The sequence below is a fragment of the Artibeus jamaicensis genome, unplaced genomic scaffold (assembly GCF_021234435.1).
Source record: "Artibeus jamaicensis isolate MK-2021 breed Jamaican fruit bat unplaced genomic scaffold, CSHL_Jam_final contig_241, whole genome shotgun sequence".
NCBI classification, from domain to species: Eukaryota; Metazoa; Chordata; class Mammalia; order Chiroptera; family Phyllostomidae; genus Artibeus; species Artibeus jamaicensis.
Genome location: NW_026521509.1, coordinates 8572506 through 8594327, shown reverse-complemented (window position 1 = coordinate 8594327; position 21822 = coordinate 8572506). Strand labels below are relative to the sequence as shown.

Genomic DNA, 21822 nt, shown 5'->3' with positions numbered 1-21822 from the left:
AATAAAGGAAGTCTTACCTTGCAGCCCAAGATATAAAAGGGATAAAAGGAGTGAGACTAGCCCTGGCTGGCGTAGCTCAGTGGATTGAGTGCGGGCCTGCGAACCAGAGGATCTCGGTTCAATTCACAGTCAGGGCACATGCCTGGGTTGCAGGCCAGTTACCAGAAGGGTACGCATGAGAGGCAACCATACATTGATATTTCTCTCCCTTTCTCCTTCCCTTCCCCTCTAAAGATAAGTAAATAAAATTTAAAAAATTTTAAAACAAACAAAAAAAGAGTGAGACTGAAATGCATGCAGGGCTTGCAGTGCTGCCTGTCTGGCCCCTCCTTGTTTACTTAGCCCCAGGGCAGCCCTGGAGCACCTCTGCAGATCTCCTGGGGATCCTTGGAATACAATTGGAAAACTATTGGGTTAATTTCTAGCTCTAACACTTACTGGCCATGTACCCTTGGGTAATCACAAACTGTCTAAGCTTCAGTTTCTTCAGATAATAAATATGTATGAGAAAGACCTTTGTAAACTTTATAGCCATCTATAAATTTGAGGAATTTACAGCTTTAGAAGCCATGAGCTAAACTGGTTGTATTATACAATCTTAACGGTTATATCACACAATGGTATTGTCTGTGAAATCATTGTATATTTTAAAATCCAGCTTTATTTAAAACGAAAGAAAGTATTCTTTTTTTAATTTTATTTATTTATCTTTAGAGGGGAAGGAAAGGAGAGAGGGAGAGAAATATCAATGTATGGTTGCTTCTGGTGCACCCCCCTGCTGGGACCTGGCCCTTGCTGGGAACTTGCCTGCACCCCATGAAGGTGCCCTGACTGGGACAAAAGAAAGTATTCTAAATGCCACTCAGTTCTCGGAATCCCAGGTCCTCTGCCTTGTTTCTTACACTTGAAATTAAGTTTCTAATCTCCATTTAGGGGGCAATAAAATATAATGATTAAGAGTACATGGTTTCTATTTAGGCAGACTTGGTTTGAAAGCCAGTTTCACCTCTAATTAAGTGTATAAACTTAGGTAAATTACATAACCTCTCCAAGTCTTACTTTCCTCACCTCAGAAATGAAAACAGCATTATCAGTTTTGCAGTTGCTGCTGGAGTATGGAAGATAATCTGAACGAAAGGATAAGAAACCCAGTAAGAAATCTTTAGATAAATATTGTTTTCCTTTTGGGAAGAGCTGTGGGAGAACTGAAATACTGTGCTAATACAGTATTTCATAATCATTTTCCTTTTTGTTCTTGAGCAAAGACTAACAGCACCAAAATCAAAACACAGTAAAGTCTATAAATAAAAAAAGCATGATATCTATGACGATTCAGAGTGCCGTTATAAAGCATGTAGTTTCTTTCCAAATATTCTATAATGATTAAACAGCATTTCTTTCCTGCTAACTTTTAAAATCTTCTTCAAAGCGCAGACAATGTCTTATTTTTGGTAGCATACCCTCACAGAACACCTCAAATCGACAAATAACCAATAAGTGCTTATCAAACAGATTTCAAACAATCAGAAATTAACCATATAAACAAATAACTTCAAATCAATTACTCCTTTTCAAAGTATAATGTTTGTTTCCTACCAGAAATATTACTAATCATGGATTGTTTCTCATAAAAGTTAAAGCTTAATGCTAAGTGAAATTTTAGAAAATATGCTATTTAGATATAAGATAATTTTCAAACTGAAAAGGGATTTCACTATACTTAAAATTATAAGCATAAATATATCTGCAAGTCCATAAAAGAATAGTTTCTGCTAAACACAATTAAGTAACAGATAGAAAAGGCATTGGAGCTAAACAAAACAAGGTAAATGAACACTATGCAGTATTTTAAAATAAGGTAGAAGTATACATATTAATATGGAAAGATGTTCAAGTAAAATCTAAGTGAAAAGAGCAAGTTGCATAATAATATGTATGGTATGATTCCATTTGCGCTTATGTGTTTTTTTAAGGTATATAAACAAATTGTTTGCTTACAGAAAATTTTCTGAAGACTACTCAAGAATACTATTCACATTCTGTAATAGTGTAATTAAGAAAGAAAGCCAAATCATTATCAATTTAATATTTCATATCATGGCAATTGGAAATGATTCTTTTTTAAAAAGGATTTTAAATGTAATATAAAAATGGTAGATTTAAGTCCCCAGGTGCCTAAGCCACATGGACAATAGTGTGGTGACTGCTGGGGGGGAGGGGACTAAATGGCAATGGGAGAGTATTAAATCCAAAAAAATTTAAATAAATAAAATTTTTAAAAAATTTAAAGGGATTTGACAGAGGTTGTCATAAAACTTCTTTCCTAAACGCTCTAATAGTGAACTTTAAATGAAAGAAAAGTTCAGTGATAAAAAACAATTTGCTTCACTTTTGAGAAAGAAGAACAAAGTAGGAGGGATCACAATACCTGATATCAAACTGTATTACAAAGCCACTGGAATCAAAACAGCCTGGTACTGGCATAAAAACAGGCACATAGACCAATGGAACAGAACAGAGAGCCCAGAAATCAACCCAACCCTCTACAGTCAATTAATATTCGACAAAGGGGGCAGTAACATAAAATGGAGTAAAGATAGCCTCTTCAACAAATGGTGTTGGGAGAACTGGACAGCTACGTGCAAAAAAATGAAACTTGAGCACCGACTTACACCATACACCAAAATAAATTCAAGGTGGATAAAAGACTTAAATATAAGCTGTGATACCATTAAAGTCCTAAAGGAGAAAATCTCAGATATTTCATGCAGCAACATTTTTACCGATATGTCCCCTAGAGCAAGGAATATAAAGGAAAGAATAAACAAATGGGATCTCATCAAAATAAAAAGCTTCTGCATGGCTAAAGAAAACAGTATTAAATTTAAAAGATAACCAACTGTATGGGAAAACATATTTGCCAATGATACCTCAGACAAAGGTTTGATCTCCAAAATATACAAAGAACTTACACAACTCCACTCTAAGAAGACATCTAACCCAATTAAAAAATGGGAAAAGGACTTGAACAGACACTTCTCCCAGGAGGACGTACAGAATATCCAGAGACACATGAAGAGATGCTCAATATCGCTAGCTATCAGAGAGATGCAAATTAAAACCACAATGAGATACCACTTTATACCGGTCAGGATGGCTATCATAAACAAAGCAACAAACAACAAATGTTGGAGAGGTTGTGGGGAAAAGGGGTCCTTAGTTCACTGGTGGTGGGATTGCAGACTGGTACAACCATTATGGAAAACAGTATGGAATTTTCTCAGAAAAATAAAAATCGACCTGCCTTTTGACCCAGCAATTCCACTGCTAGGATTATATCCTAAGAATCCTAAAACATCAATTTCAAAGAACCTATGCACCACAATGTTCATAGCAGCACAATTTACAATAGCCAAGAGATGGAAGCAACCCAGGTGCCCGTCAGTAAACGAATGGATCAAAAAATTGTGGTACATATACACAATGGAATTCTATGCAGCAGAGAGAAAGAAGGAGCTACTACCCTTTGCAACAACATGGATGGAACTGGAAAGCATTATGCTGAGTGAAATAGGCCAGGGGTTGAAAGACAAATACCATATGATCTCACCTTTAACAGGAAGCTAAACAACAAAACAAATAAGCAAGCAGAATAAAAACAAAGACACTGAAATAGAGAACAAGGGGACAGTGACCAGAGGGGAGAGGGAAGGGAATTTAAGGGGGAAAAAGGGGAGGGATCTGGAGGAACAAATAGGAAGGACACAGGGACGAGAACTAAGGGGGGTGGAAATAGGAGGGAGGTAGGGAGCACAGGGCGGGGGGGGGGGGCTGGGATGGGAGAAATAGACAAAAAACTGTACTTGAAAAATAACTAAACAAAATTATTGAAAAAGGAAAAAAACCAATTTGCTTACATAGATAAATGATTTTTAAAACTTCTAAACACTTAATGTTCATGTTACTTTAATTGACATGTACATTAAAATTAGAGAAGTCAATTTATCTTTAGCACTAGCAATTATTCCTACAAACTTTTATTTTAATTAAACATGTCCGACTATATGAAGAGTTTAATATACCTGAATTTTTTCACAAATGACTCAAGTGACTTTGACAGAGTGACACCATAACCTGGGAGCTGCTTTCCCAATTCTCTTAGCAAATATGTGGAACATTAAGTGCTTGAATTTGAAACCAAGACAACAGGAAATGCATCTTCCCAAAATGGCTTTTTAGAGAACTAGAATAGGTTTAAATATATAAATTCCTTATTTAGCTCAGAGAACATATGGTTTTCTGTTATGTTCAAAGAGTCAAAGTGGTACCTACTGTCATATTAAATTTCTATACTGATATTACAAAAATGCTTTCTTATCCAAGGACAATGACCAGAAAACATGTACAGACTAGTCCTGACTCTGTCCTTTATTAGCTAAAAACTGTACGCAAGTTACTGAATGTCTCTGACCCTAAGATTCCCTACTTACAGAATGAGAGGACTTGACTAAATTACCTTTAAGGTCCCTTTCCAAGTTTTACTTGCTTTATAACAGTGAAAAACATCAAATAAGAGACACTTTTATTTGCTGATTTTTAACTGCTATACAACAGCAGAGAATGTTAAAGAAGAGACAGCTAAATTTCACATAATTTTAAAATTATGTACGCCCTCTACTGGAGGTTATTAAGAAAGAACCATACTACAAGGGTGGGCAAAAGTAGGTTTACAGTTGTGAGTACAGGAAGTATAATTTATTCTTTTACTATTATGTATTAAATTGTTTTTTTCCCATACCAACTATAAACCTACTTTTGCCCACCCTCATATTTTATTTAAGGTTTCTACCCAGAAACCTTTCTGTAGGCATTTTGTTTGGCATAAGATATATATTTCAGGTTACACTATGTTTTTGTGTTGTTTTGTGGAGAACTAACCAAGCACCACTTCATTTAAACAGTTTTATGCTCTTTGAAAATTTTAGAAATACAGCCTTAGTCAGATGACTGTTATAGTAATAGTAAAATTTCCTTGGTCCATACGGATTTTTTTGAGCTAATAATCTAAAGATGTTTACCTTTGGCAGCATGGGAGTATCTCTTTTCTTCTTTTTTTCTGAATTAGGGTCATCTAATAAGTCTGGCTCAAAGGTATAAAGTTCAGTAAGCTCGTTCATGGTAAAATGACGTTCAACCTGCTGCTGATCAACAACTCTAAAGGACAATGACTGCTTAGTTACTTGCCGATCATAAATCTTATCTTCCATGGTTCCCTTTGTAAAGAGAAGTAAACATGAAGTTTGTAAATATAAAACTTAATCAGTTGGAAATATAGTTACTGGTTAATATGAAATGGCAAAACTTCAGAGTAATATCTCTCATAAAGTAAATTTTATTAGCCATGCTACTTAATTTATGAGATTTCATTTGTTCAGTATAGTTCGCCTTGACAAAAATCTTCCTCTATTATCTTACTAATATGATTCATGTGCTGCTTTATATATTTCCAAACTTGGCAGAAGTAGAAGAGCAGTCAGATACCAAGGTAAACAGAAATAAAAGAGTACATAAAATAAGATTTTAGGGGGTTGAGTAAGAATGCAAAAGAGCAGCTTAATTACTTTTCAATGGACTAAAATAAGCTCCCGGCAGCCACGACAAACTGCCTTTACATCAAGTCTTTCTATAAATTCAGGGAAATTAATATGGCTAAAATGTCACGTCTATTTCATATTTAGCATTCTAAATTAGAATATAAAGGAGTTCTTCATTTAAATAGTAGGACAAATTTTCCCGTGCAGTTTACCAATTACATCATGCACTAAAGATCAAATGAGCAAAGATTTACCAATAAAAAGGAGCCTCTGGTTGACAAACCCAGATTTGGAAGCAGGGAAAAGGGTAGCATCTACTCCCAAAGCAGATGCACCAGTTAAAAGTACAATGTGATTCTATAAACCTGCATTGCCCTGAACTACATCCATCTCTTTGATTTACTCTTTTTCTTCTATTTCAGTATCTGTATATTTTTTAAATACCTGAGTTCATATTTAAAGGTAATCACTTTAATAGTCTTACCTAGACAGTATTATATATTATTTGTTATTACAAGTTAAAGTTCTCTTACTTATTTTCTTATTTACCCACATTCTTCAAATTCAGAGACTCTGGGGGCCACTGAAAACAACGACCATTTGACCTTTATGTCTATAAGCAAATTAGACTTACTTATTGGCTTTTCTAAGTTAAAGAACTATAAATGTTTAACTTTCCTGAACCAGCAAGAAATTGCTGAATCTGTTTATGCATCAAATCCACCTTGGTCAGAGAATGTTGGCATTACAGATACGGATGAACCACAAAACAGAAAGTCATGACAGGCCCAAACTGACTACTCTGCTTCATGTATAGGAAGGATGTTTTCAACTCTGTTTGCCTCCCTAAAGCATTTATGTTCTGCACTCTACAAATATTACCAGTTTCCCCCAACATTTCAATATGAAAAAAAGAATAGGAATATAAATTATAAGCGTACCTGAGCTAAGAACCTATATACATACACAGGTTTAGTTTGTCCAAAGCGATAAACTCTGAATATACTCTGGATGTCATATGATGGATTCCAAGAAGCATCAAATATAATCACTCGATTAGCAGCTACGAGGTTAATGCCAAGAGATCCTGCTTTGGTGGAAATGATAAACAATCGTCCTCTGAAAATGAAAATATAAAAGCTTTTAGAAATGAGTGTTTCAAATATATTTTAATTACATTATGACTTTTTAATTCTAAGGCAGTTTCTTGAGCAATCAGGAGTTTAGAGAATTCATTTCTCACTTACTGAAGAAAACAAGACATATCTAGAGTCAGGTTGAAGATATATATGCCCAGTAATCTTACTGCTGGAAAATGAAATAGTTTGAATTAGAAATAAAGATAAAAATGGAAATCACATGTTTAGAATATATTCAAGGTATTTACATATTTCTGAGTGAATCGAGGAAATTTGTGTGTACCTCAATAGTCTGTATTGTGTCCAATACTATGATGGGCACTAAGGCCATGAGAATGAAGCACAGTACTCCAGGAGCTGAGTTGAGTGTAGTGGGGGTGACTGGTATGCAATTACAATACAGTGTCATGCATGTAAGGAAAGAAGTTAGATAGATTCAAGGTAAAATAGGATGAAGAAGACAGAGAGCTCTGGGTAGAATGTGTTCAACGGGAGAAAAACAAAATGAAATTGGTTGACTACCTGCTGTGTCAGAACACAAGAATTTATATTCCTTTATTTAAATTTTTATTTATTTATCTTTAGAAGGGAAAGGAAGGAGAGAAGGAGAGAAATATCAATGTATGGTTGCTTCTGGTGCATCCCTGCTGGGAACTGGCCCCTGCTGGGAACTGGCCTGCAACCCAGGCATGTGCCCTGACGGGAAATTGAACCGTGATCTTTTGGTTCACAGACCCGAGCTCAATCCACTGAAAGAATTTATATTTCTGTAGAAGAATTTAAGAATGAGTGATAGGTTCACAGAAAACTAAGCAAATAGTAAAAACTATTACTTCAACAAAAACAAACAGATATACAAGAAAGTAAAAGTAATCACAATACTTCAAATGGCTTCAGTGTAAATATTTACACAGTCACAATAACATAAATACTCTGATTTAGGCAAATATTATGAGAAAATATATTGAGAAAACAAATGAGGAAAGGTGTATGTATACATGTGGATAAATTTCCACCTTGGATGGAAGAAAAGGTATACGTAAGTGAACACCAGAACTGCCAAGGGTTGGTACTGGTTACCTACAAGAGTAGGAAAGGGTTGCTCAAGGAACTATGAGCATTTCCTCAAATTTCTTGGTAGATATCATACTTGTAACTGCCTAATATTCCACTGAATGACTATGTAATTTGTTCACTGTTGGTAACTTAGAGTGAGAAAAACCCTGGAATATAACAAGTTCTCCACAACCTCCCTAAATGCCTTTATACACAAAGCCTTATAAGAACATAAGGTTGAAAACAAAAATCTGTATAACACAGAGGACTAAATTATACTCTGGTTCTTCAACTATTTATATTAAAATTAAAAATCTATGATATTATATGAAAAAACAGGCAATAGAATCTTACAAAGTATAAATGGAACTATATTAAAAAACACACATACATACATACAATGTTAATAGTGGTTATCCCTGGTCACTATGATCACTATAATTATGTTCTTCTTTATACTTCTCTAACAAAACATACTCATTACAGAGAACAAATTGTGCTTTCTTTAATTGGTGGGCATTTGTAAGGATTTATGGGTAAATGCTGCCCCCAAATTCCATTTATTTACATCTATTCCATACCAGCAAAAGGAACAAACATATACAACAGTATAAACTACATAGGTTAAAAAGACACACACACACACAGAGGAAACTTTGTAAAGAACTTCACAACTCTTTGGTATCCATCCACTAATGAAGACTTGAATGGGTTTAGTAAGAATGTTTATCAAACTGTTATGCATCCCAAATACTAAGTTAGATTAGTAATATAAAAGATGAAAAATACCTGGTCACTGCACTAAAGAAGACCACTGACTATAAGACAAAAGACACATAAACAATTGCAATGCAGTCTAATTTGCAATAGCTGTTTTTTATAAAGTATACATGTGGCCAACAACATATTTAGGTTTTAAAAGCATACACATAGGAAGCAAAATTGTTTGAGTCTGTCCTCAAAAAGAAAAAGATAAACAGACATAAGTGACTGAACTATTATTAAGAATTGTTTTCCAACTATGTACCGTATTTTTGGACTATAAGACCCCCCCGCACCAGTTCCGGAGGAATAATGGTTCTTAATGCTGCTGTTGAGTTCTGTTTATATTTACATTGGTGAAATACTATGTTATTTATATTATTAAGTATTTTACATTTTTTGCCTCAAAATTTTTTTTTCCTGTTTTCCTCCTCTAAAACCTAGGTGAGTCTTATGGTTTGAAATATTAAAGGTAACCTTTAATATTATTCAGGCTGGAATATATAAGTCTATACTGAGATACACTCACCAAGATATTTTTAGATTAAAAAAAAATAATAAACATCACTATTAAAGGGTACATACACTAAAAACAAAAGAAAACATGAACCGTTATTTGAATAGTGCTGCTTTAAAGGTCTGTTAGTAAAGACATGTTTTCTTAGGTATATACCTAAAGGTAGAATTGCTGGGTCATACAGTATGTGTATGGTACTGTTAAAGCTGAAAAAATAGTTCTCCAAAGTGGCTATTTCAATTTGTATCTCCACTAGCAGTGCATGAGAGTTCCAGTTGTTCCAGATCCCTGACAACTCATGGTATTGCCTTTCTGTATTATAACCTTGGAAAAAAGTTCAAGGGTCACACGAATGTTTCAAGAGTAGTACAGAGTTCCTATGTACCATCCATACAGCTTTGCCAGTGGTGATAACTTACATAACAGTAGCACATTGTCAAAACCAGGAAACTGACATTGGTATAATACTATGAACTCAGGCACAGAGCCCATTTAAATTTCACCACATTTTATATGTACTTGTGTGCTTGGTGTATAGTTCTGTGAAATGTTATCATGTATGTAGAATCATGTAACCATGATCACAGCATGGTAAAGAATTTTTCATCACCACACACACACAACGCCTTTATGTTAACCCCCTAGTATTTGCAACCTACCCTTAACCCTAATTACCTGGCAACCACTAATCTGTTCTCTATCACTATAATTTGGTCACATCCAGAAGGGCACATAAATGGAATCATACCATATGTAACCTCTGAACACTGGCATCTTTCACTTAGCACAAAGCCCATTAGAGCCATGCCAGGTGTTGACTGGATCAATATAAACAGCTCACTCCTTTCTATCGTTGAACAGTATTCTATTATATGGCTATACCATTATTTGTTTATCCATTCACATGTTAAAGGTTATCTGCCTTGTTCCCAGTTTTGGTGATTACAAATAAAGATGCTACGAAGATCTATGAATAGGTTTCTATGTGAAAACATGTTTTCAATTCTCTGGCATAAATGTTAAAGAGTGTGACTGCAGGGTTGCACAGTGAGTATTATTTAACTGCTTAGTTTTCTTTAAAAAAAAAGTACCAAATTGTTTTTCAGGATGAGTGGTTGTACCATTTTATATTCTCACCAGCACTGAAGGGCATACCAAGTTTCTCTGTATCCTTGCCAACATTTGGTATTGTCACTATTTTTTATTTCAAATATTCAGATGGATATAAAATGGTATCTCCTTGTGAGTAATTTTTATTTTCCCATTGCCTAATGATGTGGAGCATCTTTTCATGTGGTTATCAACTTGACGTACACAGATCCTCTTCAGTTAAATATCAGTTTAAGTCCTTGGCCTTTTCAAACTGAACAATGATGTTTTTTTTTTCTGTTTCATTTAGAGAATTCTTTACATTGTGTTAGACATGCAGTTTACAAATACTTTCTCCAAGTTTGTGACTTTTTCCCCTCTTCTTACAGTGTTTCTCACAGACAAAAATTTATAATTTTGATTGTCCAATTATTGATTTATTCTTTCATGAATTACATGTCTTTGGTATCATGACTAAGAGCATTTTGCCCAACCTTACTTCCTGAGGATTTTCTTCTGTTTTCTTAACAAGTATAATGATTTACATTTATGATCCATTTTCATTTGATTTTAAAATAGGGTGAGGCTTAGGGTTAAAGGTTAATTTTCAGCCTATGAATAACCAATTGTTTCACTATCATTTTTTATTTTATCTTTCAATTACACTTGACATTCAACATTATTTCACATTAGTTTCAGCTGTACAGCATAGTGGTTAGACAATTATGTCATTACAAAATGACCCTCCCAATAATTCTAGTACCTACTTGACATCATCCAGTTATTGTAAGATTATTGGCCATATTCCTTATGTTGTACTTTACATTTTTGTAACTATTTTTTAACTACCAATTTGTATTTTTTTAATCCTCACTCAAGAATATATTTATTGATTTTAAAAGAGAGAAAGGGAGAGGAGAGAAGAAGGCAGAGGGAGAAAGGGAGGGGGGAGAGAGAGAGAGAGAGGGAGAGAGAGAGAGAGAGAGAGAGAGAGAGATCAATTGGCCTTTAGGAATCATCAACCTAGGTATCACCCTCACAGGTATAAAACTCACACCCTTTTGGTGTATGAGACAACGCTCCAAGCAACTGAGCCACCAAGCCAGCGCCAATTTGTATTTCTTAATCCCTTCACCTTTTCACCCAGCTCTCCAAATGCTTCTCCATTGAAAGGTTCTCTGTATCTATGAGCCTGTTTGTTGTATATGTTTATTTCTTTTGTTCTTTTAGATCACATGTATTTTTCATTGAATTTATTGGGTTTATACTGGTTAACAAAATAATACAGGCTTCAGGTTCACAGTTCTACAACACATCATCTGTATACTGTATTGTATTCACCAGCCCAAGTCAAGTCTCTGTCTATCACCAGCTTTCCTCCTTTAACCTCCTCCATCTCCCTTCATACCCCCCGCCATGCAATCACCCAGTGTTGTCCACGTCCATGAGTTCGTCTTTTTTGTTCAATCCATTCATTCCTCCACCCTGACAGCTGTCCACCTGCTTAATCTATGAGTCTCCCTCTACTTTGCCTATTAGTTCATTTTGTTCACCAGACTCCACATATAAGTGAAATCATGTGGTATTGTCTCTCTCTTAGCATAATAGCCCCTAGAGCTATCCATCTTGCAGCAAATAGTAAAATTTCATTGTTTTCTTATGGCCAAGTAGTATTCCACTGTGTATTAGTACCACATATTTTTTATCCACTTGTCTAATGGTCAACACTTGGGCTGCTTCCGTATTTTGGATATTGTAAACAACACTGCAATGAACCTAGTGATGCATATATGTTCACAGATTAGTATTTTCCATTTCTTCAGATATATACTCAAAAGCAGAATAGCTAGATCATAAGGTACCTTTATTTATTTTTTTAAAGATTTTATTTATTTATCTTTAGAGGGGAAAGGAAGGAGAGAGGGAGAGAACTGGCCTGCAACCCAGGCATGTGCCCTGACTGGGAATCTAACCGTGGTTGCTTGGTTCCCAGGCCCGCGCTCAATCCACTGAGCTACACCAGCCAGGGCGGTACCTTTATTTTTAATTTTTTCAGGAACTACATTGCTTTCTACCAGTCTGCATTCCCACCAACAGTGCAGACCCATGAGGGTTCCACTTTCTCCACATCCTCAGCAGCACCTGTTCATTTACTGATGATAGCCATTCTGATAGGTGTGAGATGGTATCTCATTGTGGTTTCAACTGGCACGTCTCTGATGATTAGTGATGTTGCGTATCTTTTATATGCTACAGGCCATCTGTATGTCCTGTCTGGAGAGATATCTATTCAGGTCCTCTGCCCATTTTTTAATAGGCCTGCTTGGTTTTTCAGGTGTCAAGTTGAATGAGCTCTTGGTAAAATTTGGATATTTACCTCACTGGGTATATCATTTCTGAATATATCCTCCCATTCTGCAGGTTTCTGTTTTGTTGATGGTTTTCTTTCTTGTGCAAAACCCTTTTTAATTTGATGTAGCCCCATTTGTTTTTCTTCTGTTTCCCTTACTTGAGAAAACATAACAGAAAAAAAATACTAAGAGATTTTACTATGTTTTCATCTAGGAGTTTTATGGTTTTGAGTCTTACATTTAAGTCTTTAATCCATTTTGAGTTTAATTCATGTATATAGTGTAAGAAGGTGGTCTAGTTTCATATTTTAATGTGTTTGTTCAATTTTCCCAACACTATTTATCAAAGAGACTGTCTTTACTCCATTGTATGCTCTCACCTCCCTTGTCATATATTAATTGACCACAAAGGCATGGGTTTAATTTGGGGCTCTCTACTCTGTTCCATTGATCTGTATGGGTTTTTATGTCAGTACCATATTGTTTTTATTACTATAGCCTTATAGTATAGTTTGATATCAGGTAGTATGATTTCTTCAACTTTGTTCTTTCTCAAGATTGCTGTGGCTATTCAGGGTGTTTTGTGGCTGCAAGTAAATGTTAAAAGTATTTGCTCTACTGTGAAAAATGCTATTGTTTATTTTTATAGGAATTTCATTTAAACTATAAACAGTTTTGGGTAATATAAACATTTTAAAAATGAATTTATTTACTTTTACAGAGAGGGGAAGGGAGGGAGAAAAAGAGGGAGAGAAACACTGATGTGAGAAAAAAATCTTGATCAACTGCCTGCTCTATGCTCCCCAACCAGAAACTGAACCCACCACCCAGGCAGGTGCCCTGGCCGGGTATTGAACAAGTGACCTTAATACCCAACCAACTGAGCCACACCTGTAAGGGTGATAGTATGGACATTTCAACATTCTATTTATTTGTATCTTCTTCAATTTCTTTATCATCTTACCATTTTCCAAATACTGCTCTTTTACCTTATTGGTTAAATATATTCCTCAGTATTTTATTTTAGTTTTTGCTGCAATTGTAACTGGTATTGATTTCTTAGTTTTTTGTTCTTGTAGTTCATTAGTGGTATAAAAATACAATGGATATCTGAATATTAGTTTTTGTATCCTGCTTTTTACTAAATTCATCCATCAGTTCTATTCGTTTATCGGTGGGATCTTTAGGGTTCTCTATGTACAGTATCATGTCATCTGCAAATAATGAGTTTTACTTTTTCCTTTCCAATTTGGATGTCATTTATTTCTTCTTTTTGTCTGGCTGTGATGGCAAGCACTTCCAATACGTTGCGCTAAGTAAAAGTACTAAAAGTAGAAAAACCAATCCTTTTCCTGACCTTAAAGAAAATGCTTTTAGCTTCTCCTCATTTAGAATGATGTTAGCTGTGGGTATGTCATATATGGACTTCATTATGTTGAAGTATGTCCCCGCTTTGCTGAGAGTTTTTTTTATCACAAACAAGTGATGAAATTTTTCTATTTTAAAAAATATATTTTATCGATTATGCCATTACAGTTGTCCCATTTCCCTCCCTTCATTCCGCTCCACCCTGTACAATCCCTCCCCCACCATCCCCCCTTTAGTCTCTGTCCACGTGTCTCAAGTTCTTTAGATTCTATATTTCCCATACTATTCTTGCCCTCCCCCTATTTTCTACCTACCATCTATGCTACTTATTTTCTGTACCTTCTCCCCCCTTCTCCTCCTCCCACTCCCCTGTTGCTAACCCTCCATGTGATCTTCATTCCTATGGTTCTGCTCCTGATCTAGCTGTCCTTTCAGTTTGCTTTTGTTTTAGGTGTGGTTGTTAATAACTGTGAGTTTGCTGTCCTTTCACTGTTCATGTTTTTTTTTAACTTCTTTTTCTTAGATAAATCCCTTTAACATTTCATATAATAAGGGCTTGGTGATGATGAACTCCTTGAAATTGACCTTATCTGAGAAGCACTTTATCTGCCCTTCCATTCTAAATGAAAGTTTTGCTGGATAGATCAATCTTGGATGTAGGTTCTTGCCTTTCATGACTTGGAATACTTCTGTCCAGCTCCTTCTTGCCTGCAAGGTCTCTTTTGAGAAATCAGCTGACAGTCTGATGGGAACTCCTTTGTAGGTGACTGTCCCCTTAGCTCTTGCTGCTTCCAGGATTCTCTCCTTCATTTTAATCTTGGCTAATGTAATCATGATGTGCCTTGGTGTGTTCCTCCTTGGGTCTAACTTCTTTGGGACTCTCTGAGCTTCCTGGATTTCCTGGAACTCTATTTCCTTTGCCAGATTGGGGAAGTTCTCCTTTGTTATTTGTTCAAATAAGTTTTCCACTTGTGGCTGTTCCTCTTCCCCTTCTGGTACCCCTATAATTAGGATGTTGGAATGTTTAAAGATGCCCTGGAAGTTCCTAAGCCTCTTCTCAATTTTTTGAATTCTTGTTTCTTCATATTTTTGTTTGGTCAGTTTTTTCTTCGTTCTGGTCCACTCCCTTGATTTGAGTCCCAGTTTCCTTTCCATTACTATTGGTTTCCTGTGCATTTCCCTTCACTTCAATTAGTTTATCCTTCATTTGTTCCTCTAATTTGTTACTAAAATCAACCAGTTCTGTGAGCATCCTGAACATCAGTGTTTTGAACCGTGCATCTGAAAGTTTGGCTATTTCTTCGTCACTTAAAGTTATTGGCTCTGGGGCTTTGAGTTCTTCTTGAGCCATAATGTTTTGCTCTTTTTGCACCTGTTACATATGAGGAGCAGAGCCTTAGGCGTTCACCAGGGCGGGGCCACCCAGGTCGCTGGGTTGTGACGTATGTGGGGGCGGGGTCAGAGAGGGGCAATAGTGGTCCCCTCTTCTACTTCCCGCTGCTGGGGCCTGCACGGTGCATCTCACTGCTCGCTCCTTCGAAGGTCTATCTGCGTGTGAATGTGTGACCCTGGTCAGCCCTCAGTGGGTCCACCTGCTGCTACTCCACACCTGGGATCCGCCTACAGCTGACTGCACACCTGGGTCGCGCACCCGGGTTGGTCTAGTGGATCTTTCCTGCCCGACCCCACTCTGCTGCTGGCTCTGCCCCTCTTACCAGTCAGGCTGAAGGGTTCGTAGTTGTCGGACTTCCGTATAGTTCAATTTTCTGTGGTTTGACTGTGTGTTTGTTGCTAAAACTTTGTTGTTTTTAAACTTGGTTGTGCGAGAAGGCACAGTTTTTCCACCTACGCCTCCATCTTGGCGGAAGTTGGAATTTTTCAAATACTTTTTCATCTATTGATACGATTATATGATTCCTACTGTGTACACATACATATTCTTTAACCAATCAATTAATGAAGGATACACCAACTGTTCACAAGTCTTGGCCACTATCAATAATGAATGCTGCAATGAACATAGGGGTCCATATATCTTCCCAAATGAATGTCTTCAAATTTTGGGGGGTAGATAACAAAGAAGAGGTGTTTCTAGTTCACATAGTAACTCTATTCTTAATTTTTTGAGAAAAAAAATTAGAATATTAGAATTTTGAGGGAAAAAGAATAGAAAAAGTTAGAATATATTTGAAATATATATAACATTGTGTAAAACTGAGGTGTACCACGTATCAATTTGACACATTTATGTGTTATAGGATTGCCAGTATAACAACAATTAGCACCTTAATCACATTCCATAATCATTATTTTTTAGTGGTTAGAATAATTAAGTTCTAGTCTCTGAGCATGTTTATGATAATTAAATAATTAGTTATCTATATTCACTAATTGGTTCACACACTATGGAAAACAATATAGAGATTTCTCAAAAAATTAAAATTAGACCTACTGTGTAATCCAGCAATTCCATTTCTCAGTTTATACACGAGAAAAATAAAAAATGGATGTCAATGGGATGTAGGCACTCCCATGTCTACTGCAATTTCATTCACGATGGTCGTAACAGGGAAATAACCCAAGTGCCCATCAATATATGAATGGAAAGAAAAGATATGGTGTGTACACACTATATATATATATGTGTGTGTGTGTGTGTGTGTGTATACATACACACACATATATATATATAAAAAATATAAAGCTGAGAAAGAGGGAAATTCTGCCATATGAACTTGACTATATTATGCTCAGATAAATCACTTATATGTGGAATCTAAAAAAGCTAAACTCATAAAAACAGCAGGTTTTTCATAAGAAGTCATGGAGGCTGGAAGAAAGTAGTACAATATGTTTCATGTGCTAGAATAAGAGCTGTTACACCAAAATTCTATACCCAGCTAAAACATCCTTCAAAACAAAGCAGTCATCAGGGAATTCTCAGATGAAGATACTCAAAGAGACTTTGCTGCCAGTAGATCTGCCCTGAAAAAATGACTAAAAATGTTCTAAAAAAAAAAGAAGATGATCAAAGGAATGCTGAAACATTAAAAAGGAAGAAACAACAATGAAAAGAATAAAATATATAAGTGGATAAAATATTTTTCTTTATATTTTCAAAATTATATTTGATAGTTAAAAATTATTACACTGTCTGATGTGTTAATATATTTACGTAGATAAACACATTACATGATTTATAAATAATACCTAATATATTATAAATGATTAATAAATCAAATCTAATAAATATATTAGGTTATGTTAGATATTAAATATGTAGAGTTATAATTGAGGGAGACGAAGGGATTAAAGGAACAAAGTTTCTCTCAAATCAATAAATATATCCTCAGGAGAGGACTAAAAAATAGCATATCATTTATAAATACTTAAAAAATGAAATATCTAGGTATAAATCTAACAAAATATATACAGGACTAAAAAATTACATGACATTGACCAAAGAAATCAAAGATCTACTTAGAGAGATACTATGTTCAGGGAAGACTCATTATAGTGAAGATATCAATTCTTCCCTAATTGGTAACAGGTTTATTGCACTGCTGTTGAGATCCTTGCAAGATCTCTAAAGATACAGGTAAGAGGCCCTGGCTGGTGTAGCTTAGTGGATTGAGCACGAGCCTGTAAAGCTAAAGGGTTGCCGGTTTGATTCCCAGCCAGGGCACATGCCTGGGTTGCAGGCCAGGTCCTCAGTAGGGGACACATGAGAGGCAACCACACATTGATGTTTCTCTCCCATTTTCTCCTTCCCTTCCCCTCTCTCTAAAAATAAATAAATAAAAAATGCTTCCTCCCCTTAAAAAAAAGATATAGGTAAAAGTATTCCAAAATTTATATATAAAGGCAAAAATTACAATTAGACTAGCTAAAACAATTTGGGAAAGTTAGAATAAAGTAGGGGATATCACTTGACCTATTATTAAGACTTACTATATAGCTACAATAATCAAGACTGGTACTGGCAAAGGAACCGTCACGGGGATAGAAGAGCAAATACAGTCAATTGATTGGAGACAGCTTTTTCAACAAATGATGTTAGACCAACTGGACATCAACAGTAAAAAGAAAAAAGAGAAAAATGAACTCCAGCTAAGTCTCACATCTTATGCAAAAATAAATTCAAAATGCACTTCACAATTATATATAAAATGTAAAACTATAGCATTGCTGTTAAAATCCTTGCAAGATTTTTAAAGATATAGGTAAGAGGCCCTGGCTGGTGTGGATCAGTGAGTTGAGCACAGGACTGTGAAGGAAAAGGTTACTGATTCAATTCCCAGTCAGGGCACAAGCCTGGGTTGTAGGCCAGGTCCCCATGTGGGGGCGTGTGAGAGGCAGCTGATCGATGTTTCTCTTACACATTGATCTTACATTACTCTTTCTCCCTCCCTTCTCCTCTCTCTAAAACTAAATAAATGAAATCTGTAAAAAATATAAAACTATAAAATGTTTAGAAGAAAATCTTTAGGACCTAGGCCTTTGGTCAGAGCTCTTAGACTTGACATCAAAAGCATGCTAAAAAAACCAAAACCAAAAATATGGAGAAACTAGACTTCACCAAAATTAAAAAATGTTTGCTATGTGAAAGACCTTGGGAGAGAATGAGAAGACAGAGCACACAAGGGAGAACCAAAAAAATCCAGAATTATCTTCTGGAGGATGGGCCCCTTGTGGTACAGACTTGCCCCACTAGGTTGTACTCTAGGAATCCATCTGTATCAGTGTAGCAGCTGGTGTTGTCATGAGAGGTAGTGTTCGACTTCAGGAAATATTTTTGGAAGGCCTTTGCAATGTGTTTGCACATTTCATGATGGGTGATTTACGAGTGTTGAGTTTTCAGCAGTTTTTGACCAAAAATACCTTGACCCCCATGCCTCAGCCTCCCTATTCATTGGATCTCACCCAGAGTGACCTTTTTGTTTCATTTGGAGGGTTATCAGCTGAGGGAGGAAGAATGGGGAAAAGGTACAGGGATTCAGAAGCATAACTGGTAGGTACAGAATAGACAGGGGGATATTAGGAACAGTATAGGCAATGAAGAAGCCAAAGAAGTTATATGTACAACCCATGGACATGAACTATGGGAGGGTACTTCTGGAGAGAATGGAGGTACCAGGTGAAGTGGAGAAAATTGGTTTCAGTTTTTCACAACTATAATAGCATAATCAATAAAATATATATATATATATATAAATAAAAGTAAATAATATAAAGAATTTTCAAAACTCAACAATAAAAAAGCAGGCAATCTGCCCTGGCTGGGTGGTTCAGTTGGTTGGAACATAGTCCTGTATACCAAAAGGTTGTGGGTTCAATGCCTGGTCAGGGTATGTATGAGAGACAACCAATAGGTGTTTCTCTCTCTGTCCCTTCCTCTCTCTCTAAAATTAATAGACATCTTAGGGTGAGGATTTAAAAAAAAAAGAGCAAGCAATCCAATTGGAAAATGGACAAAGACATGAAGAAACATTTCACCAAAGAGGATAATACACATGTGGCAAATACACATGAGAAAATAGTTCAATATAACCAGCCATAAGGGAAATGCAAATTATGACCATGATGAGATACTACTCACTACATACCTATCAGAACATCTAAAATGAAAATCAGTGATAACATGAAATGCTGGTGAGGATGCAGAAAAACTTGATCTCTCACGCTTTCCTGGTGGGAATAAAAAATGGTACAGCCACTCTGAAATCTCTTTGGCAGTTTCTTTAAAACACTAAATGCTCACTTACCATGGAACCTATCAATTGCACTTCTGGGCATTTATCCTAGAGAAATGAAACCTTAGGTCCACACAAAATTAGTCCATAATGTTCACAGCAAGTTTATTCATACTAGCCAAACCTGTAAACAACTAAAATGCCCTGCAATAGATGTACAATTTGTATTCAACAAACTGGTATATCCCTACCATGGAATACGACTCCATAGTAAAAAGGAACAGACTCTTGATATATGCAGCTTGAATGGAACTAAAAGGCATTATGCTGAGTGAAAAACACCAATCTCCAAAAATCACACATAGGATGATATAATTTATACAATACTTTCAATCTGACAAAATTATAAAGATGGTGAACAAATTAGTTATTGCCAGGAGGATGGGATAATGGCCAGGTTGGTGATAAGAATGGGTGTGACTATAAGAGAACAATCTCTGTGGTGATGGAATATTTCTGTACCTTGACTGCAGTGGTGGTTATAGGAATCTTTACATATATGATAAATATGTACATACACTGATATATTCAAGTATGTAAGACATTAATTCTCAAAAATTAGATGATGGATTCACAGGCCCTCTCTATACTGTCTTTGTAAGTCCTAGTGAATCTATAATTATTTATAAATAAAGTTAAAAACCCTATGCAATATCAATATCAGTACTGAAATTCAGTATCAAGCTAAATAAGGACCCTTAAAGACTGTTGAAAACTATCTTCTGGGCACATAAGACAATATTAGAAATGGTCATTATCTCTAAGTTTACCTTAATGTATTTTTCAACTGCTTTGCCATAAACAAATATATTTATGTTGTATTTTCTGAAATTACTGAGTTGTGAGAAAACAGAACACAAACAGCAGTCCTATTCTGTAACATTTGTGAATATAATCCAGTCAGGTTTAGATACTCAAGAGTAATCCCTCAAAGACATGATATGTATGTATATAAAATTAATTTGAATCGGAGACACTTTTTGGCTTATTATTTGTGAGGGGTGGGGGTTAATTTGCTAGTGAGTAACCCAAGCTGACAGCTCAGCATCCACATTTCAATGTCATTCCTTACTGCTAATATGAAATGTTATGACAGAAATCATATGCTATTGTGGTATTTACAAATTTGGGAAACTGAGAATGTTGATGGTTTCATTTCAGTTTGACAAATTAAATTAATGTTACTCAGTTAATAAAATTACTCCTTCACACAAATAATAATTTTTAAAAACATAGTAAACAGAATATAATAGTGAACCTATTCTTTTTTTTAGAGAGAGAAGGGGAGGAAGGGAGAGAAACATTGATGTGAGAGAGAAACATAACATCTATTGGTTGCCTCTAGTATGCACCCGACCAGAGACCAAACCTACAACCCAGGCATGTGCCCTGACCGGGAATCAAACTGTTGACCTTTTGCTTTGTGGGACAACACCTAACCAACTGAGCCACACCAGCTAGGACTGTACTATTCTTTAAACAGTCATTTAAACATATACTTTTATACCTTTACAGTAAACGAATGAATCAAAAAATCATGGTACATTTACACAATGGAATACTATGCAGCAGAGCAAAAAGAGCTCCTACCCTTCTCAACAGCATGGATGGAACTGGAAAGCATTATGCTAAGTGAAATAAGCCAGGCGGTGAAAGACAACTACCATATGATCCTTATGATTTTCTTAGTAACATTTTCTTTTCTCTAGCTTACTTTATTGTAAGAATATAGCATATACTACATATAAAAATACGTGTTAATTGACTTTTTGTGTTATCACTAAGGTTTCCAGTCAACAGTAGCCTATTAGCAGTTAATCTGGGGGGAATTCAAAACTTATAGGTGCATTTTCAACTGTTGGTGCCCCTAACTACCAGATTGCTCAAGAGTCAACTATATATGACTCAAACTTCTAAAATAAATATAAGAGATCAGGAATACTTTGTTAACATCAAACCCTGAAACAAATTTGTCACCAAAGATCATAAAAAATGGCAAATAAGCACATGAAAAGATACCCTACATCAATGATCATCAGGGAAATAGAAATTAAAATCACATGAAATACCATAACATACCCATTAGAATGAACAAAATAATTAAAAAAAAAAACACAGTAATACCAAGTGCTAACCAAGGATGAAGAGCAACTGAACACACAGTGCTGGTGAAAATGAAAAATTGTACAAGCA

At 35.6% G+C, this 21822-nt stretch overlaps 1 protein-coding gene across 6 annotated transcripts in view; it reads right to left on the bottom strand.

The window, feature by feature from the left end:
- ATRX (ATRX chromatin remodeler) overlaps positions 1-21822 on the bottom strand; it is a 200037-nt gene that overhangs the window by 28539 nt on the left and 149676 nt on the right. For all 6 annotated transcript variants that reach the window (XM_037132200.2, XM_037132203.2, XM_037132202.2 and 3 more), the window contains 2 exons: positions 6536-6713; positions 5079-5273 (listed from right to left, as the gene is read on the bottom strand). In XM_037132200.2, the coding sequence (XP_036988095.2) occupies positions 5079-5273; positions 6536-6713 (373 nt within the window). The remainder of the gene's footprint in view (positions 1-5078; positions 5274-6535; positions 6714-21822) is intronic.